The sequence below is a fragment of the Hevea brasiliensis genome, chromosome 10, assembly GCF_030052815.1.
Source record: "Hevea brasiliensis isolate MT/VB/25A 57/8 chromosome 10, ASM3005281v1, whole genome shotgun sequence".
Taxonomy (NCBI): domain Eukaryota; kingdom Viridiplantae; phylum Streptophyta; class Magnoliopsida; order Malpighiales; family Euphorbiaceae; genus Hevea; species Hevea brasiliensis.
In genome coordinates this window covers 1,354,913-1,373,293 of record NC_079502.1, presented here as the reverse complement: position 1 = coordinate 1,373,293, position 18,381 = coordinate 1,354,913, and the positions used below count along the sequence as shown (strand labels likewise).

General features: G+C 38.6%; 1 protein-coding gene across 2 annotated transcripts; it reads left to right on the top strand.

Annotated features, from left to right (window-relative positions):
* Positions 1-1,784: 1,784 nt before the first annotated feature.
* LOC131169632 (disease resistance protein RUN1-like) lies at positions 1,785-18,249 on the top strand. 2 transcript variants are annotated; one of them, XM_058128831.1, is made up of 3 exons: positions 3,206-4,595; positions 4,706-5,209; positions 16,633-18,249. In XM_058128831.1, the coding sequence occupies exons 1-2, from the start codon at positions 3,591-3,593 to the stop codon at positions 4,838-4,840; spliced, it is 1,140 nt and encodes a 379-aa protein (XP_057984814.1). In that variant the 5' UTR covers positions 3,206-3,590; the 3' UTR covers positions 4,841-5,209; positions 16,633-18,249. The 2 variants fall into 2 exon arrangements, 1 of the variants encoding a protein (XP_057984814.1); XR_009140518.1 differs by lacking the exons at positions 3,206-4,595; positions 4,706-5,209 and adding an exon at positions 1,785-3,118.
* Positions 18,250-18,381: the final 132 nt, after the last annotated feature.

Genomic DNA, 18,381 nt, shown 5'->3' with positions numbered 1-18,381 from the left:
GTGGCCTGAAAAAAAATATTGAACAGGAGTGAGCGTTCGAGTAAAATATCAATTTTAACCATAATCTCTATAACTATCTAGAACTAGTGCACCCTGTAGAGTGAAATGCAACATCAATAACATTTTCACATCATAACATCAGAAAGGTAATTTGGAGCACTCACATACCCAGTGATATCAATCATAATATATGGGAGCTGATCCCTTATACAGCTCTCTTAAATCCAACCTGGTGTTAGCGAAGAACTCAAGCCGGACTTTCGCTTAATAAACCAAATCGGGGGTCCCAGCGAAGAACTCAAGCCGTGACTACCCCCCGAAAGATCGGGTCCCAGCGAAGATCTCAAGCCGTGACTACCCGTCCTATCCATAGTCCACACCACATCACACGCACGCCAACGCACGCACACTGCTCCAAATTACCACAGCAACATACATGGCACTTTCACAGTTATGAATGCAACATAAATCGTGCCTAAAGTTTATCTACGTAGATATATGCATATAAGTGATGCATGGGCATGCTTGAACATATAATAATAGTGAAATTACAATTAAAATTAATATTTTACTCACAGACATGACAACGGTCACTGTGGCGGCTGGGCGGAGGAAGAAGGCTGTCCCCGCTCACCTGACAATTACATTACAATTATTTAATACAATTGACTCAATACAAATATGAAAAGACCAAATACGTCCTAAGTCGTACCGAAAATCTGGCAGAGTCTCCCCTATACCTAGGACCTACCCAACCTGCAAAATGGCTCAAAACACACTTCTATATTCACAATCCATATATCCACAACTCAAGCACATCACACAGCCCCTCCTGGGCCTATCAAATCAGTCATCCATCACAATATGTAAAATTTTAATTTAGTCCTTATAATTGATCATTTTTGCAAAAACTGCCCAAATAAGCTCTAAAAATTCTAAAACTTTGCCCCGCGGTCCTTAACAATATTACTAGGCTATTGCAAAAAGAATCATAATTTTCTGAGCTACCATGAATATTTTATGGATTTTTAATCCTATTTAAGCACTAAAAAATTACGAAAAAGCAAGGTTCAGGTTTACCTATGCCGATTTCGACTTCGAGGACGCGCTCGGGACGTCTGACAATGGTGGGGTAGCCAAAACCTCGTTCCAATTCGGAGACTTTTCCGGTAGCCGATCTGTCTGCCCAGAGATTCACAGACCCGGACAACTGTCGAATTTCCACGAATTAAAGATACCTACACGAAGCCCACAACACAGGGGTTAGAACATAAATTTTATGAAATTTTCTAAGCTCAATTAATGCTCGGAAAAAACACTGCGAAGTTCTGTGGGACCCACTAAAAAACGGTGTCGGAAAAATTCAAAATTTATGTCGCCGCGAAGCTCTCGACGAGTGGAGCGCTCTGGTACTCTCGGTTTTCTCGTGGGATTCACGGTTTGGGAGAAATCTAGCCCGAAAGTCAAAATGGGCTAAAACTTCCCGGGCAAAAATTGGACAAACCGCTCGATGGATTTCGGTGTTCTTGGTGTCTATGGAAAGCTCTCGATGAGTAGATGAGTTTAGACACAGGATCCGGTCCGATTGGTGGCCGGATCGGCCAGATTTTGGCCGGGAAGATGAACGGTCATGCGCGCGAGGGAGGGACGTTCGCTCGCGTTTTCCGGCCGTTTGGGGCAGCGGCCGGTGGGCTGGGACGGCTAGGTCGTGGCCGTGAGCTTGGGAGGCAGGCGGTGGCGGCGCGCAAGGGAGGAGGAGAGAGAAAAGAGAGAGAGAAGGGGAGGAGGTCGGACGCGCGCGGGAGGAAGAATGAAGAAAAAGAAAAGGCCGGTCCGATTCGACCGGTCCGGTTCGATTCGGCCGGTTCGATTCAGGATACAAAATTTTGAATTTTTACTCTGCCTCGGTACAGAAAACGAGGTCCAAAAATTCCGAAAAAAATTCCAGAAAACTCAGAAAAATTCGTAGATTCCAAATATATTTTTAGTTTTGCCACGTGGTCTTTAAATTAATTTTTAAAAATCATCAAAGTTTATATTTTCGAAAAATCGAACCCGATTTTCAAAATCTAAAAAGTCTCAAAAAATTTCTTAAAATTTAAATAAAATTAAAATACCAATAATGCTCATAAAATAATAAAATTTAAAAATCTTGGGGTGTTACAAAATGTAGTTAAAATTTAAATTAAAAAATAAAAATTATACCTATAAATAACGTGGGATTATGATAGTTGGGATATACAAGTTGGAAATATATTGAAAAAGAAGTTGAGTAATATAAGAAATTGATGCATTTGTGGTTTCAACGCTCGGTTTTGTTTTTCGAATGGACTCTCATTCAGATCACAAGATCTTTTCCCCACGCCCTCCCTCTCCACATTTCCATAATTGCAAATTGGGAACAATATATTCATTCAGACCACAGCTGCAATTAAAATAATAAAAATATATAATAGTATTCAACTAATTGCAATATGAAACAGAAACAACAGTCAAACTGAGAACCTGCAACAGAAAGCCCCCACTGTTTCTCCATGCGTGCAGTTGAAAATGACTTTTACATTGGAGTATATGCCCAAACCGCAGAAAAGAAAATAGCTTCTTGCTTTTTTTTTTCATCTTTTCGTGCATATCTAGCTATAATAATGGCTTCTTGCGTTGCTCTTCCATGGAAATATGATGTCTTCCTCAGCTTCAGAGGGGAAGACACCCGCAAGAATTTTACTAGCCATCTTTTTGCTGCACTATCTCAGAAAGGAGTTACCGCGTTCAAGGATGATCGAGAACTTGAGGAAGGGAAAACCCTCTCTCAAGAACTCATTAATGTCATACAAGAATCGAAAATTTCAATTGTTATTTTCTCAAGCAATTATGCTTCTTCCACCTGTTGCTTGGATCAACTTGTGGAGATCTTTCAATCCATGAAAACCAAGGGACACTTGGTGTTTCCAGGTTTCCACGGTGTGGATCCTTCTGAGGTGTGAAAACAGAGTGGGAGATTTGGAGCATCATTTGCTAAGCATCAACAACTTTTTAAACAAAACATTGGCAAGGTGCAAGAGTCGAGAGTTGCAGCCACCCAACTGGCCAATCTCAGTGGATGGGATTCGCAAGACAGGTCAGAAAAGTTTTATTTTTTAGATGATTTTTTTTTTGTTTCTTTTAATAATGACTAATTATTCTTGTAAAATTCAGTTAAATAGGTTTTAGATTACTTAAATCTGCTTGGATGCCATTGTTTTCTCTTACCATTCATGTCATTTTTTGGATTTATTTTCCTAGATATAAAGGGTAGGTGAAAAAATGAGTGAAAATTAATTTTGGCAATATATATGGTTTTTCAACTTGATGTGCTAAATGCTAATTAAATATGGAATAATCACTAATTCATCCAGAATCTATAATCACATCTAAAGTGCTACTTTTGTTGTACCAAATTCTATATTGTCTTGTCTTTATGTGAACCATGGAAGTATTAGTTACTTTACAGGCATGAGTCAGAGCTTGTTCAAGAAATTGTTGAGGAAGTACTGAAAATTTTGAGAAAATCAAACCATAGATTCTCAAGTGCAGCTAAGAATTTTTTTGGAATGAGTTCACGTCTCAAGGAAATGAATTTGCATTTAGTTGAAGGGCAGTTGGATGATGTTCGTTTTGTGGGGATTTGTTGTATGGGTGGTAGAGGGAAGACAACAATTGCTAGAGCTATCTGTGCGCACCTATCTTGTCAATTTGAAGGTAGTTGCTTTCTTGCAAATATTAGAGAAGTTCAGGAGAAACACGGCTTATTTCCTTTGCAGGAGCAACTTCTTTCTGAAATCCTTACGGAAAGAAACGCAACAATTTGGGATGCTCATAATGGAACCTATGAGATCATAAAAAAGCTGCATCATGGAAGGGTCCTTATAGTTCTTGATGATGTAAATCGATTGGACCAGTTAAAATCATTAGCTAGTCTGCCTGATTGGTTTGGCAGTGGAAGTACGATCATCAAAACAACTAGACACGAACATTTGTTGCTGTGCCGTGGAGTACTAAAAATATACAAAGTAGAAGGATTACATCGTGATCAAGCCCTTCATCTCTTTTCCTTGAGAGCTTTTACAAGTGATTATCCTGCAGATGACTATCTGGAGCTATCCAACCACTTTGTGAATTATGCTAATGGCCTTCCATTAGCTCTTGATGTTCTTGGTTCCTTCTTATTTGGTAGATCTATAAATAAGTGGAAAAGTGCATTGGATAAGCTAAAGGAAATTCCCAACAAAGAAATTTTGGATAAACTTTATATAAGTTTTGATGGATTAGAGGAATTAGAGAAGAAAATATTCCTAGATATTGCTTGTTTTTCCAAAGGGGAGGATAAAGATTATGTGATTAAAGTATTGGAAAGTTGTGGCTTTTGCCCAGATATTGGGATAAGAGTTCTCCTTGACAAATCTCGTGTAACCATTTCAAATGATAGAATATGGATGCATGATTTACTTCAAGAAATGCGGCAAGAAATTGTGCGACGATCATGCTATGAAGAACTAGGAAAGCGAAGTAGATTATGGCTTTATAAGGATGTCTATCATATCCTATTGAATAACTCGGTAAATAATTTACTTTTATGCATAATGTATTTGTGAATCTCTTTATGGTTTCTTAGTTAGATTCTTTTCTTCTTAGTCTTCACTATTATATATTGCCTTTTAATGTTTAGGGAACAAAACAAATTGAAGGCATCGTCCTAGATTCTTGTGAACAAGAAGATGAACATCTAAGTGCTAAAGCCTTCATGAAGATGAAAAAGCTCAGGTTGCTTGTACTAAAAATTTACACTTTCATAGGACCTTGAGTATCTTTCCAATAAGTTAAGATATCTTGACTAGGATAGGTATCCTTTCAAATCTCTTCCATCTACTTTCTAGCCAAATGAACTTGTTAAGATGCATATGCACTATAGTTGCATCAAAGAATTATGGAAGGGAATAAAAGTATGTTCATTCTTTCATGTTTATTTCTTTAAATTCATAGTAGAATGTCCTTGTTGCTACATGTTTGAGCTTCAAACATTTTACTTTAAGTTATATATGTCCTTACAGCCTTTGAAGACATTGAAGGTGATTGATCTTAGTTACTTTGTTAACTTGATCAAGACCATGGATTTTGAAAGGTGCCAAACCTTGAAAAGCTGAATCTTGAAGGTTGCGTAAGGCTATTTGAGGTACATAAATCTGTTGGAGGTTTGAAAAGGCTAGTCTTTTTGAATTTAAAGGACTGCAAAGGTCTTATTTTGCAAGATTGCTTAAAACTTGACAAATTGCCTGAAAGGTTAGGGGATATGACAGGCTTGAAGAAACTTAAAATTGATGGAATTGCTAAAAGACAACTTCCATATGGTAAACTATGGGATTTTCTTCTGCCTTCATGGTTATTGCCAAGGAAAAATCCAAATTTGATGGCTTTTATGCCTTCTTTGTCAGTCCTATGCTCTTTGAGAACATTAGATTTAAGCTACTGCAATATGAAAGGAGGACTTCCTAATGGTTTGAGCTGCTTTCCATTGTTGCAGACATTAAATCTAAATGAAAATGATTTTGTTAGCATACCTACATGCATTAATCAACTTTCTAAACTTAAAGATCTACGGTTTATTAATTGCAAGAGGTTCCAATCATTGCCAAGTCTTCTATCAAGCATTTTATATCTTAGTACAGATGGTTGCTCTTCCCTGGTGTCGACACCATATTTTGGCCGATCCCCGAAATCAATAAACTTTGAAACCGATCCCCTGCACTGAGTCTCCCTTTGCCAGCCAATCACATTTCCGATCTCTCCTCAAAAGGAATCGAATCAATACTAAGTCCCCATATCATTTAAAGCCTCACCGATCTCTCAAACCAATTGTCAAGTCTCCTGACCAGTCAATTACATTTCCGATCTCTCTTGTCAAACGAAATTGAACCAACATTAGGCCTTCATGCCACCAGTCTTATTGCCGATCTCCCTTTTAAAAGTTTGGGGATAATCTTCTGATGAAGTTAAGGTTCCAATCCGTTTAATGATGATTCCGATCTTAAGTGTTCAAATCAAGTTCCCAATTTTAATCAAGTCTCGTTTAGCGTTTGTTCTCAGCCGATCTCATGCTTACAATGTTTTCCGACCTTTTACACTTGGATTAATAATCACTTTTAGTTGTTGTAATATGTTCAGACAATCAAGTGCTTATGCAATTCAGATACTTTCCGATCCCATCCATTCATTGAACAAAAAGGGAATTTCATTTCATTTCAAATTAAAATTTATACAAGTCATTCGGCTGGAGGATCACCCCCAGCCTATTCTACATTTTGTTCGCTTTCTCTCTCACCTTCAGCCTCCTCCTCGCTATCCTCTTCATCTTGGGGAGCCAGGTCCACCATCCAGGAGAAGTCCTCCTCGGGATAACGCTTCCTGAGCTCGGCCAAGAGATCCCCATGAGCGTTCACATAAGCACCGGCCTCCCTTGTCACTGCCTCTTCTTCTTTTACTTTAAGCTCCTCAGTGAGGCGAGCGACTTCAGCAGCTCGGAGCCCCTGAACCTCTTCAAGAACATGAGCCTGCTCGGCCAGTTTATCCTCGTAGAATTTCATCCGCCCCTCAAGATATGTAGTTTTGAGCGGACGAAAGTTGAGATCGGAGGGAAGCAGCTTCCTGACCCACCTTCTCGACATCCTGCCTCAAGTGGTGAGCCTTCTCCCGGATAATATGTTGATTCACCAGACTCTCCACGTTCAGGCTCATAGTTTGTGTCAGGATATCGTCGAGGCTGTTCGGGGTTAGCCTATCCCGATCCTCCCGAAGGCAGATGGAGGACCCCAAGACCTTGGCAAAACCCAGATTCTCTCGAACCGTGCGGTTCTTCTCCAGCCAGTGGATCAGGATTTGGGCGCGGCGGGAAAGGGTCCTCACAGGTGGTTGGGAAGGACCCCCTTCCGCACTCGAAGCAACTGGAGGGGGTGGTAGCGGCTCTTCTGGACGAGGAGGAGACCGGACCACTTCTATGTCGGGGATCTGCTGTCCCGAGGGTTGAGACGAGCCTCCTTACATCTCCCCGGGATCATGCCTGGGCGTCCGAAGCAGCTCGGAACGCTTCATTGTAGGAACGGAAGCGTGAAAAATACAAGATTATACCATTGAATTCAAAAAATTTCGCCTAGGGTCACATGCACCATGCAAGATTTATTTTTATCTATTTGATTTCAATGATAAACAACATATTAAAACTCTTTTAATATGTTTTTGGATCTGTATTTGCCATTTAAGATTTTAAAATTAATCAGATTAATTTTAGAACCCTAGATTAAATCAAGAACGATTACACTAACCTCTTGATGCACTGCAGCGTGTCTGCGCCTTTGAGATTCGTCTTCAGGACACCAAATGTTATCCCTCTAGCTTGTCCACACCAAGAACACCTATGGCAGCCCTTGAACAGCCTCTAAAGCTTTTTCTATTAATTAGAAATTCAAGTTCTGCCTTTTAAGAGATTAGAGATGTAAACAGGACACTAGAAACAATTTCTAGTGTTCTTAATTCAAGAGATTGATGGCTAATCTCTTTGAATTGATGAGAGATGAAGAGAAATGGCTGGAGAGGCTCAAAGTGGCGTGACAAATGAGAGGAGAGGCTGCTGGTTATTTTTTCTTTTCATAACCACACTTAAATAGCTAGGTTAACACATTAAACCCTAGCCACATGTCACCTTTTGATTAGCTCTAGGTTTAAGTGACCCAATCACATTGTGCCAAGTGTCAAACCTATATTTAATCTTGATTTTAATCATCTTACATGATTAAAAACATTTGCAAGCTTATGTGTAATCCTATGTGTCACCATCTCATGGTGCCACGTGTCACTGTAATGAAATGACCAAAATGCCCCTGTGTCTTAATTTTGAGTTCTTAACCCAAAATAATTATTTTCTTCTTCTAATTAATTTATATCAAATATAAATTAATTAATTAATCTCTATTAATTAATTTCTCATCAATTAAATTCATATTTAAACACTTTAAATATAAATTTAATTTATACTACACATCCAATAATCTATATTTGGTTTCAAGTCATGCTAGGGACTTTGCAATTTAATTGCAAACCAAACCTATTTAATTAATCAATTAAACTCTTTAATTAATTAATTAAATCATATTTAAATAGGTGATAACTTGTGTATGTGTGTGACTTACTAGGCTCATCACTAATTGGCAATGAGACATGATATCAACTCTTAATATCATCAGAACTCTTTCTTACCATAAATGATTTCTATAAATCATTTTATGAACCTCATAGACTATGGTTAACACCTAGCATATCATGACATGTCAAACAAATTAGTAATAATATTTACATTAAATGAACCTATAATCATATGTTACCATGCACTAGAATCTCTCTGTTAAAAAATCCCAACTCAATCTGGAGTCATGGTTTATGTCAAACTCCATTTGCTATGAATATTATGTTCTCTTTTAATTCCAGTTCTTGATTAAAAGATTTTTCTCATTAGAAACTCTTTTACGAATAAATCTATCTGTCTGGCCAGAACTTGAAACATCAAGAACAATTAAATGAACATAGGATTTTATCTTTATTTACTTAGAGGAACAGATTCCATCTTGATCAACACCTACCTCCATATATAACTAGCGAGAGCCAACACATGCCCATATACCCATACATAGTACAAGTATGAAAGCGATATCAAACTCAAACTACCTATATACAAGATAAGCTGTGCTATCTCAGTCTAAAGATTATATGCATCGATATGATTTATGACAAAACATTGACAAGAGTAAACTCCATGTGCTTGTCATAAGTGTCACAGTTGACCTACTTATCATTTATAAGTGTCTATCATGTTTGTCATATGGCATGAGACTCACCATTCCATCTTATTTATATCTCATATAAATAACTTGGGAACAAATATGAATACAATCTTTCTGGATAAGTCATGTCCTTATTATGAAGTATCCTCGATTGTGAACCTATTTATGATACTTTGTGCTAGAAATATTGTCACTCATATTCTTAACAACTTAAGAATAATATTTCTAACAAAATATCAATGGACCTTTTCTATTACACATAAATATATTATATAAACAGAAAAGTGGAAATGCCATTTATTAATTAAATATGTACAAGATACATACTAAATGATATGCTCTAGGGCATACTACTAACATTCATCTCCCGTACCTTTCGGGAGACCTCTCTCTTCCGCTTCCGGCTTTCCTTAGAAGCCTCGCCGCTTGCCATACCTGCACAGAGAAAAAGTCAGTGAGATCGCTAAGGCCCAAAGATCAGAGATATAGAAAGTACCGAAGCCGAGGTCAGAGAGCTGAAGCCCGCGTTCTTGGTCGGTGACCAGCTGCATAGTCCAATGATGCAGTTCGGCTGTCACTGCATCTAAACAAGAAAATTTCTGTCTGGCCGCCTGATCTTTCAGTTCCATCACCATTAGGCCCTCTTCTCTATTCAGGGTGATGCGCTTTGGAATTAACGGGCCCTGATGCAGCCAGCTGCGTGGGAAACCCTCAAAGCCATTCGGAATTTTGCTCCTCAGAATAAAGAAGCGATTCTTCCAATTCTTCAGGGAGGAGGGCATATCGGTAAAAAGCCTACAATGTGGCTTCGCCTGGAAGAACCAATACTCGTCGTCCTTTCGACGAGTTAGCCTATGTAGTTTGGCGAACACCTTAGTTGCAGGACTGAGTCCTTTGGCTCAGCAAAGGCCTCTGAAGGCTACTAGGATCCGCTATGAGTTCGGGTGAACTTGGGCTATGCACACTTGGTGAAATTTTAGAACTTTCTTGAAGAAGTCGTCAAGAGGGAACCGCAGCCCAGCTTTTAATTGCTCTTCGTATACCATGATCATATCATTCTCTTCGAAGAAGTGATTGGCTCGAAGATCGCCGTGACACTTAATGAGTTCGTATGAATTGGGCTGAATGTTATACTCTTGGCTGAACGACTGCAGGTCGGTTTCTTGAAGAATTGATGGCAGCTCGTCCATGGGGAGGTTTTCTCTCCCTGAAGAATGTGTTTGCCTCGAGGGTGCTGCTTGACTGCGGGCTGGAACAGAAGTCCTAGGAGGTTCAGATCGCCCGCTTGTTCCGACTACCTCTACCTCTTCTGACGACCACGAGACCTGAACGGAAGGGGGGCTTGCCGCTCTCTGACCCTCGGCGCCGCTTATTTTTAAAGAAAAGAGGAAATTTAAACTAAAAGAAAGATCAAAACCCTTACCGGAGTGTGATCGGTGTCGGAAGAACTTGAAAAAACGAGAGGATTTTGGAATCGCTCGCGAAAGGCTGAAAATGACATAAGGGGACAACTGGCGGACTCATCCCCTATTTATACTAGTTTGAGCATTTAATGCTCACGGTGTCCAAAGCGACGCATCGGTTAGCGGGATTTGCCAGTTTTTTCTGACACGTCTCACGAATATTCCAGAAATTCCATAATAAGGAGAGATCGGCTAGTTAGAGATCGGTGAATTAAGGCAGATGTTTGGAAGTGCGGATCGGTTAAGGACTGTTCAGTTAGGAACCGGATCGGATAAACACATCAGAGATCGGAAAATAATCAATGCAATAATAATAAAATGATAGTTATCAAAACAAAATCTTATTTTTGAAAAGTCGGATTACATCATTTGGGCGATCTCTAGAGATCGGATTACATTAAAAGTCGGATTACATCATTTGGGCGATCTCTAGAGATCGGATTACATTAAAGGTCTGATTACTTTACTGGGGCGATCTTTAGAGATCAGTGGAACATCCTATCTAATAAAGGCCTATGTCAAAGCCTAGTCTCGTGGCTGAACCAAAAGATTTGTCCGGCCATAGACAGCGGATAGACGTACAGCTCGGATGGGGTGATTATGACTCTCATGAGGATGGAGAGTCATCTCCGTTGTCATCGATCAGAACCGAGCTGTAGTCGGGACGCCCAATGTGGTGAGGAGCCAAATGAACTTCAAGGGGCAGTCACCGATGTTAAGAGGAATATTAGCAGTCTTCTCGCCCGAAATCAGTTCGCCGATTATATCGGTCGAACGATTCGAGATCGACACGATCGAGGTCCTCAATCCAGGTCGGCAAATTAGTCCGGTTCTCTCATTGTCATCAAATGAGGTTATCATAATTCTCCGATCATTGGGATCGTAAATTTTCAGTCGAGGAATAAAGAGGAAAATCGAAAAAAGATCAAAAGCAACTATCATGGCCGGGATTATTGCCGGAGCAGTTAGAACAGGAAAAGTGAGAAAGAGGAGAAAATCATATGCGGAGGGGTTTCCCGTTGAAGGTATATATATATAGGGAAAGTCTGAGCATTTATTGCAAGCAGAAAACGAAGCGGATGCCTCGGAAATCGAAGGAATAAATGCTTTGACTGAATCGGACCGGATAAAGGAGAAGACCGGAGTAGGAGAGGTCGGAAGAGGGGAGCCCGGCATGAGAGATCGGAAAAGGATCGTGTTAGAAAGATCGGAAGGGAGGGGAGGTCGGAAAACAAAGGGAATAAGACAACTTCCGCTAACTGTCGTCATAATCAGAGCCGAGGTAGTTAAAGCGTTGTAGACGAAATCTCCACTGCACGCCTCAGAATCGCCCACATTACTGACAGGTGCCAGAGTATGTCATGACAATGCTGTACATCCCAATCTCCACCGTTGATCTTGCTTGTAAAGACAAGTCCAGAGCCCTTGGATCAAAGAACAAGACGACAAGACCGGCGGTCTTTATTCTCAGCCTTCGGATCGCCCTTGACAAGAAAATTCTGGGCTGTCAGATTAGAAAGGAGAAAGGACAAATATGCAGAAAAGGATCTCGGTCGTTCGTTTTGATTCTCTTTAATTCCCAACCATCAGATCGTGTCCTTTAAAATCCAAACCTTCCATTCCCTCAAAGGGAATCCTGACCCTTCATTGGGAGCACACGTTCCCTATAAATACTTGCATGAAAAAAACTGTTGAAGAAAAAAAGAAAAAAAGGGTGATGATTATAGTGGAAAGACTCTGAAAATTGATTCAGTCTTGCTACTCTGCTATTTTTAAGCTAGAAAGACTTTAAAAATCAGTTTTCTAAAGTATTTTCTTTGAAGAAATATTGGACACTGAAACTCTTGATTTTCAGTTTGTTCATTGCTCTGCGATACCCTTTCTTAAGTTTCAATTCTGTTTTCACCACCTTTATATCCACTTTTATTTTCTGAAGCTCAATCTCATTCATTATCATTCCGATTTGATTACATGCTAACTAGGCATTCGTCATTTCAAGGCAAGCATTAGTCTCCAGACTATTAGCCCGAAACTTTGCAACATTCGTGACTCCATAGTTAGTTCAATAGGTTCAACTTCCTGCAGGTAAGTGTCTGAACCGTTCCCTCATCCAGTGTTTGCTTTTATTTTCTTTTTACGCTCGTAATTTTTGTTAAAGTTTGTTTTATGTTAGAAGGTCCCACGTGGGTGGTTATTCTCGAGTTTATCTTTGATATCAGTTCATGTTATTTATTTGTTCTTGGACTTTTAGTATTATCTCCTAATGTAGGTGTTCTGTTTACGGGTAACGTACAAGTAGTTTGATAAAACGTTGGTAACAGTGTCTTAACAAAAGAGTTTTTTTAAATAAACGTTCGGATAATAAATCAGAGAGTTATGAAGGCGAACCACTAGACTAGCTCGAGAATATGACTGGGTAAGGTGGGAGGAGGTCGAAGTAAAATCGAGTTTCGAAATAGCAAATGAAATAGGGCAAATGTTGCCTGCCGAAAGGTATTTGTAAGGCGATCACATAGGAGGTTGGTAAAATTCAGTCTGGTATCCCCTATCTAGTCACGAGGTACCAATGAGTTAAAAGAAGTCTTATTCAGGTCCCTGGCATCTTTGAATGCCGGAACCCTTAGTCTTAGACTCTTATGATGTGTAGATGTAATCAGATTTCAAGAGGTCGGAAAAGTCCTTATCCGACTCCCATTCAAGTAAAAGAGATCGGAGGAGAGTTCTTATCCGATTCTCAATCCAAAGAACTTCAATAAATATTTAAAGGAGATCGGAGGAGAGTTCTTATCCGATTCTCAATCCAAAATTTAAAAGAGATCGGAGGAGAGTTCTTATCCGATTCTCAATCCAAAAAAACTTTAATAAAATTTAAAAGAGATCAGAGGAGAGTTCTTATCCGATTCTCAATCCAAAATTTAAAAAAAATCGGAGGAGAGTTCTTATCCGATTCTCAATCTAAAAAACTTTAATAAATATTTAAAAGAGATCGGATGAGAGTTCTTATCCGATTCTCAATCCAAAAATTCTAATAAATATCTAAAAGAGATCGGAGGAGAGTTCTTATCCGATCTCCAATCAAAATTTTAATCTAAAAAGAGATCGGAGGAGAGTTCTTATCCGATTCTCAAATCGAATTTTAACACATACGCAAAACAATCCCATAAATGAAAAATCGCTACGCGACATCAATTCACTAAGGTCGTCTCATTTACTTGTGTATCTGGGTAATCCGAATTAGTGAAAAATCAAATATTCTCTTTTATCAAAAGGATTAACATCTCCGTTCGAACCTCCTAACTATTGATTTTAATTTATAAAGAGCTTAAAGTTAAATCTGCTCACCCTCATTGAGGGACGAGGTGGGGTGCCTAACACCTTCCCCACCCGTTTACGGACCCCGAACCTAGAATCTCTGTTTTTGAAGTGGTTTCATTTTAACTTATTTTCACAAATGGTTTCCTTTAATTTCCCTCAAAATTAAAGTGGCGATTCCTCACTCTTTCCCACTTCGGTGAGTGTTCGTCCAGGCGACCGCAAAACACCTTGCGACACCTGGGAACTTCGCTACCCAAAACCATCAGTAGACATTACAAACTAGAAAACCTTTGCTTTGCTACTTGTGAAAAACTTCAGTCATTGCCAGTGCTTTCGTTAAGCGATGTTCATCTAACAGTTGATGGTTTAATTGCACAGGAAACTTTCCTGAATTCATTTGAGAAAGATGATTCAAAACATTCATCATTAACTTTCGTAAGTAACTTATAGTTGGTTGAGATTCAAGGCAAAAATTGTACTGCTTTTGCAAGGCTGACAAGTTACCTACATTTCCTACTAAAGCATAGCTCTGAGGTCTCCGTCCATGGGCATACCAAGCACTCTTCTCTTCTTATAAATTCTTCAGACATAAATACCATTGACAAATGATTTTCTTTTCCTTTATATAGGGATTCTTTAATCCAAGCTCACATATATCAATGCATTTAGCTAGAAGTGAAGTTCTAGACTGGTTCAACTATTAGGGAATGGGGACATCATTAGATATGCAGCTGCCTCCACATCGGTTTAGTAATAAGTGGATGGGATTTTCTATTTGTGTAGCTTTCATTGGGGCCTCCTATTCTTTTTGTCAGATTTATGACCTAAAATTCTAGTTGATTTGGAAGACCCTTTCCTAATTTGAGTGGAAGAAATATTTCTCAATAGGATGGAAGAATATTTTCTATATAGAATATAACTCTTATTTTAATATTATTCCTAAATTGAGTGGGATTGCTAATCAGATTAGGAATTAACACTATAAATAGGAGAATGGTGGAAAGGTTATTTGGCTTTGCCCATAGACAGTAGCTTTGCCCATTGAAGAGAATGGCTTCGCCCATAGGGAGTGGCATTACCCATTGAAGAGAATGACTTCACCCATAAGAAGTAGTTTTGCCCGTGGAGAGTGACTTTGCCCATGGAGAGAGGTTATCACCCATTGTAGAGAGGATTTTTGCCAATTGTTGAGGATTTAGTTTTGCCCATTGATGAGGGACACTTACCCATAGCAATGAAGAGAGGCTTCAGCCTAAGGTGGAGAAAGGGCATAGAATTTGAGAGGAAAGGATTCTTGTCCATTGATGAGAGGGCTCTTGCCCATGTAGTTGAAGACACTCTTTGTGATATAGAAGTTGTAATAGTAAATATATTGAGTTATGTCTAGAGGAGACTGAAAGGACTAACTAATATATTTACTATGAGCAGTTATGCAGTGTGGGTTATCTTGGGTGTAATTGGGTTTATGAGTAGTATAGTTTGAGCTTATAATTGATAATTTATTATTTGAAGATAGTGGAAAATGGCATGTCCATGAATATAACTCTATGTTGAGAGGGTGAATCATGTAAATATTATTATTTTGTGTGTTTATTTTATTTCTTTATAGTTTACACGCTTTCGCAGTACACAACAATTGGTATCAGAGTATGAAGATGATCTTGGTGAGTTTGGTTGAAGGTGGAGCTGCCGCAACATATGGAAAGTCGTACATGCAAAATTGGTGATAGTGGAGAGCTGAAGTTAAAGTGGAGCCCTTGATGCAAAATCAAGAAAGTTGATGATGCGAAAATTTTCTGAAGTTAGAAATAGGCTATGTCGTAAAAAGGTTTTAGTCATTCTTGATGATGTTGGTGAATTGGAGAAATTAGAATTATTAATCGAAAAAAGGATAACATTTGTTTGGTGTTGGAAGTAGAATTATCATAACAACAAGGGATGAACATCTGTTGAACCAAGATGGAGTAGATGAAAAAAATAAGGTTGATGAGTTGAATTATGATGATGCCCTTCAACATTTTTGTTCATAAGCCTTCAAGAATAATCATTACTTAAATATGCAGAGCTTTCTAACAACGTTGTAAAATATGCCAGTGGTCCCCCTTTAGCACTTATTGTTTTATGTTCCTCTATGGTAAATCTATAAGGGGATGGAGTAGCACATTCAATAGACTGAAAGAAATTCCAAATGGAAAAATTCTGAGCCAGCTGCTTCAACTAAGTTATGATGCACATGATGAAATATTGCAAAACATTTTTTGTGATATTGCATGTTTCTTAAAGGGAGTGAAGGAAGATCATATAATAAAAGTGTTAGAATGTTGTGGGTTCTTTCCAAATAGTGGAATTAGAGAGCTTGTTGATATATCTTTATGTCTATTTCACATGGACACATGCAAATGCAAGATTTGGTTCAACAAATAGGTCAAGAAATTGTTCGTCGAGAATCTTGTGATGAGCTGGGACAATGTAGCAGGATATGGATTTTGTCAAGATGTCTATCAAATCCAAATAAAGGAAATGGTAACTCATAAGTTCCGAATATATACTTTGCTCAAAAAGCTGCCAATTTGAGGGATCTATTTTGTGTTTACTTCTTATTGTTTGTATTCTGACCTTTAAATATTAGGAAACAAAACAAGTTAAAGCTATAGTCCTGCATTCATAGGAACAAGAATAAGAACATCCGAGTGCTGAAGTGTTCTCAAATACGAAAGAGCTAAGATTTCTCATACTTCGAAATTTATCTCTTTCTCAGGACATTGAATATTTTCCAATGAATTAAGGTATTTGGAATGGTATGGATATTCCTTCAAATCTTTACCATTAAAATTTCAACCCGTTGAACTTGTTGCAGTCCACATGCAATGTAGCAGTATTGAACAACTATGAAAGAGACTAATAAAAGTACAATTTCTTGAATTTAATTGTTAACTATAGTGCTATTAATTTTATGGTTTCAACATTCTAATAATTCATTCTTTTGACAGCCGGTGAAGTTCATGAAGATTATTGATCTGAGTAACTCAGAAAATTTAGTTAGGACACTGGACTTCAGAGATGTCCCAAATCTTGAGTTGATTCTTAAAGGATGTATAAGACTGCAAGAAGTTCATCAGTCTATTGAAGTTCTGAAAAGGCACTGTCAAAACCTTATAGCTCTTCCGACAAGCATGTGTAATTTGAAGTCCCTTAATATTCTTATAACTTGAGAAACTGCCTGAGATGGTAGGCGATATAACATGTTTGGAAGATTTTGATGCATCTGGAATTGGTATAAGAGAAAAAAAAAGTGATTTACTTCTGCCTTCATGGCTGATGCCGTGGAACCAAAAAATCCCATTGCTTTGGCCTTCCCTTCTGTGACAACTTTTACCCTTTTTGAGAGAACTTAAAGTTACTGTAAATTACCAGAAGGAGCAATTCCCAGGGACATTAGTGGCTTCCCCTCATTGGAACATCTAAATCTAAATGGAAATGATTTTGTAAGCTTGCCTTCAAGCATCTGTCACCTTTCTCGACTTGAGTGTCTTGAGCTGTCTAGTTGCAAGAGGCTGCAGTCATTGCCAGATCTTCCATTAAAAATTCAAGATATGTATTCGGGAAATTGTACTTCTATGGTAAGTCTTCCAGATGTGTGTGAAGAGCACAACGTGAAGAGTTTTCTACTAGAGTTTCCAAATTGCTCCAAATTGAATGATTATCAAGGGAAAATCTGTAATGCATTTACATGGCCGAAAAGTTACTTGCTTTCTTTTCTGAAAGTTAGACAGCTAATGGGGATACGAGAAATTTGCCCAAGCCAGCATCAGTTTGAAAAAATTTGTCATAAGGTCTCTCTCTCTCTGTTTTACTTTCCTTTTAACTTGAGGAAAATTTTTGTGTACTAAAACATTATAGGTAATAACTTCGGTGCGGAAAGGCATTAATTTACGAGACACTTGTTGTCACTCGCTGACTTCAGAATGCACTTATCTGGAAGTGAAATTCCTGCATGGTTCAGCTATCAGAGTGTGAAGAGTCCATTGTGAAAAGTGGTGGAACATTACGGGTTTTGTTGTTTGTGTTGTCATTTCTGGAGGCATATAACCCCATCGACCAATTTGTGAATTTACAGTCTAACGTAAAAACAGGGAGCTCTGGAGCACCTCCTATAATGTCGAAGTCCCTGGAAATACGTTTCAGTCATCGGACCATATTTGCCTCTTTTGTTAACAATGGCATTATGAGGAATTTAGTCCAACTAAGTTGTTGCTAACTTTTGAGGATTATAAAACCAAGAAGTGCGGGATACGCATTGTACATGAGAAAGAAATAGAATAGTTAATCCAATTCAACAAACCTCTAGAAAATTTGGGTCTCTGTCAGTATGTTGACGAAAATGGTCCAAGCCATGAAAGCAGTACTGTCATCGGAGAGGAAGAAAACATGGACCACGGGAAGAAAGCGTGGAGGAAGAGGAAGATGAATGTTTATCAGCACTCGGTTACAGTACAGGCTGAGGTTCATTTTCCATCTCTCTGTAGTCTGCCGCAAAGTTACACCAATGATCCTACTTTGTCCCATAAGAACTTGGGATCAATGAAATGAAAAGGGTTGATTTTTTTTTTTTTTCTCTCTCCTTTAACCCATTACTGTGAACCGAGTTTTTACATGGAAATTCAAACTTGAGACGTCACGCTATTAAAAATGACTCTAATAAAAATATCATTTGTTTAATATTGAGAGAAGTTAAGCGG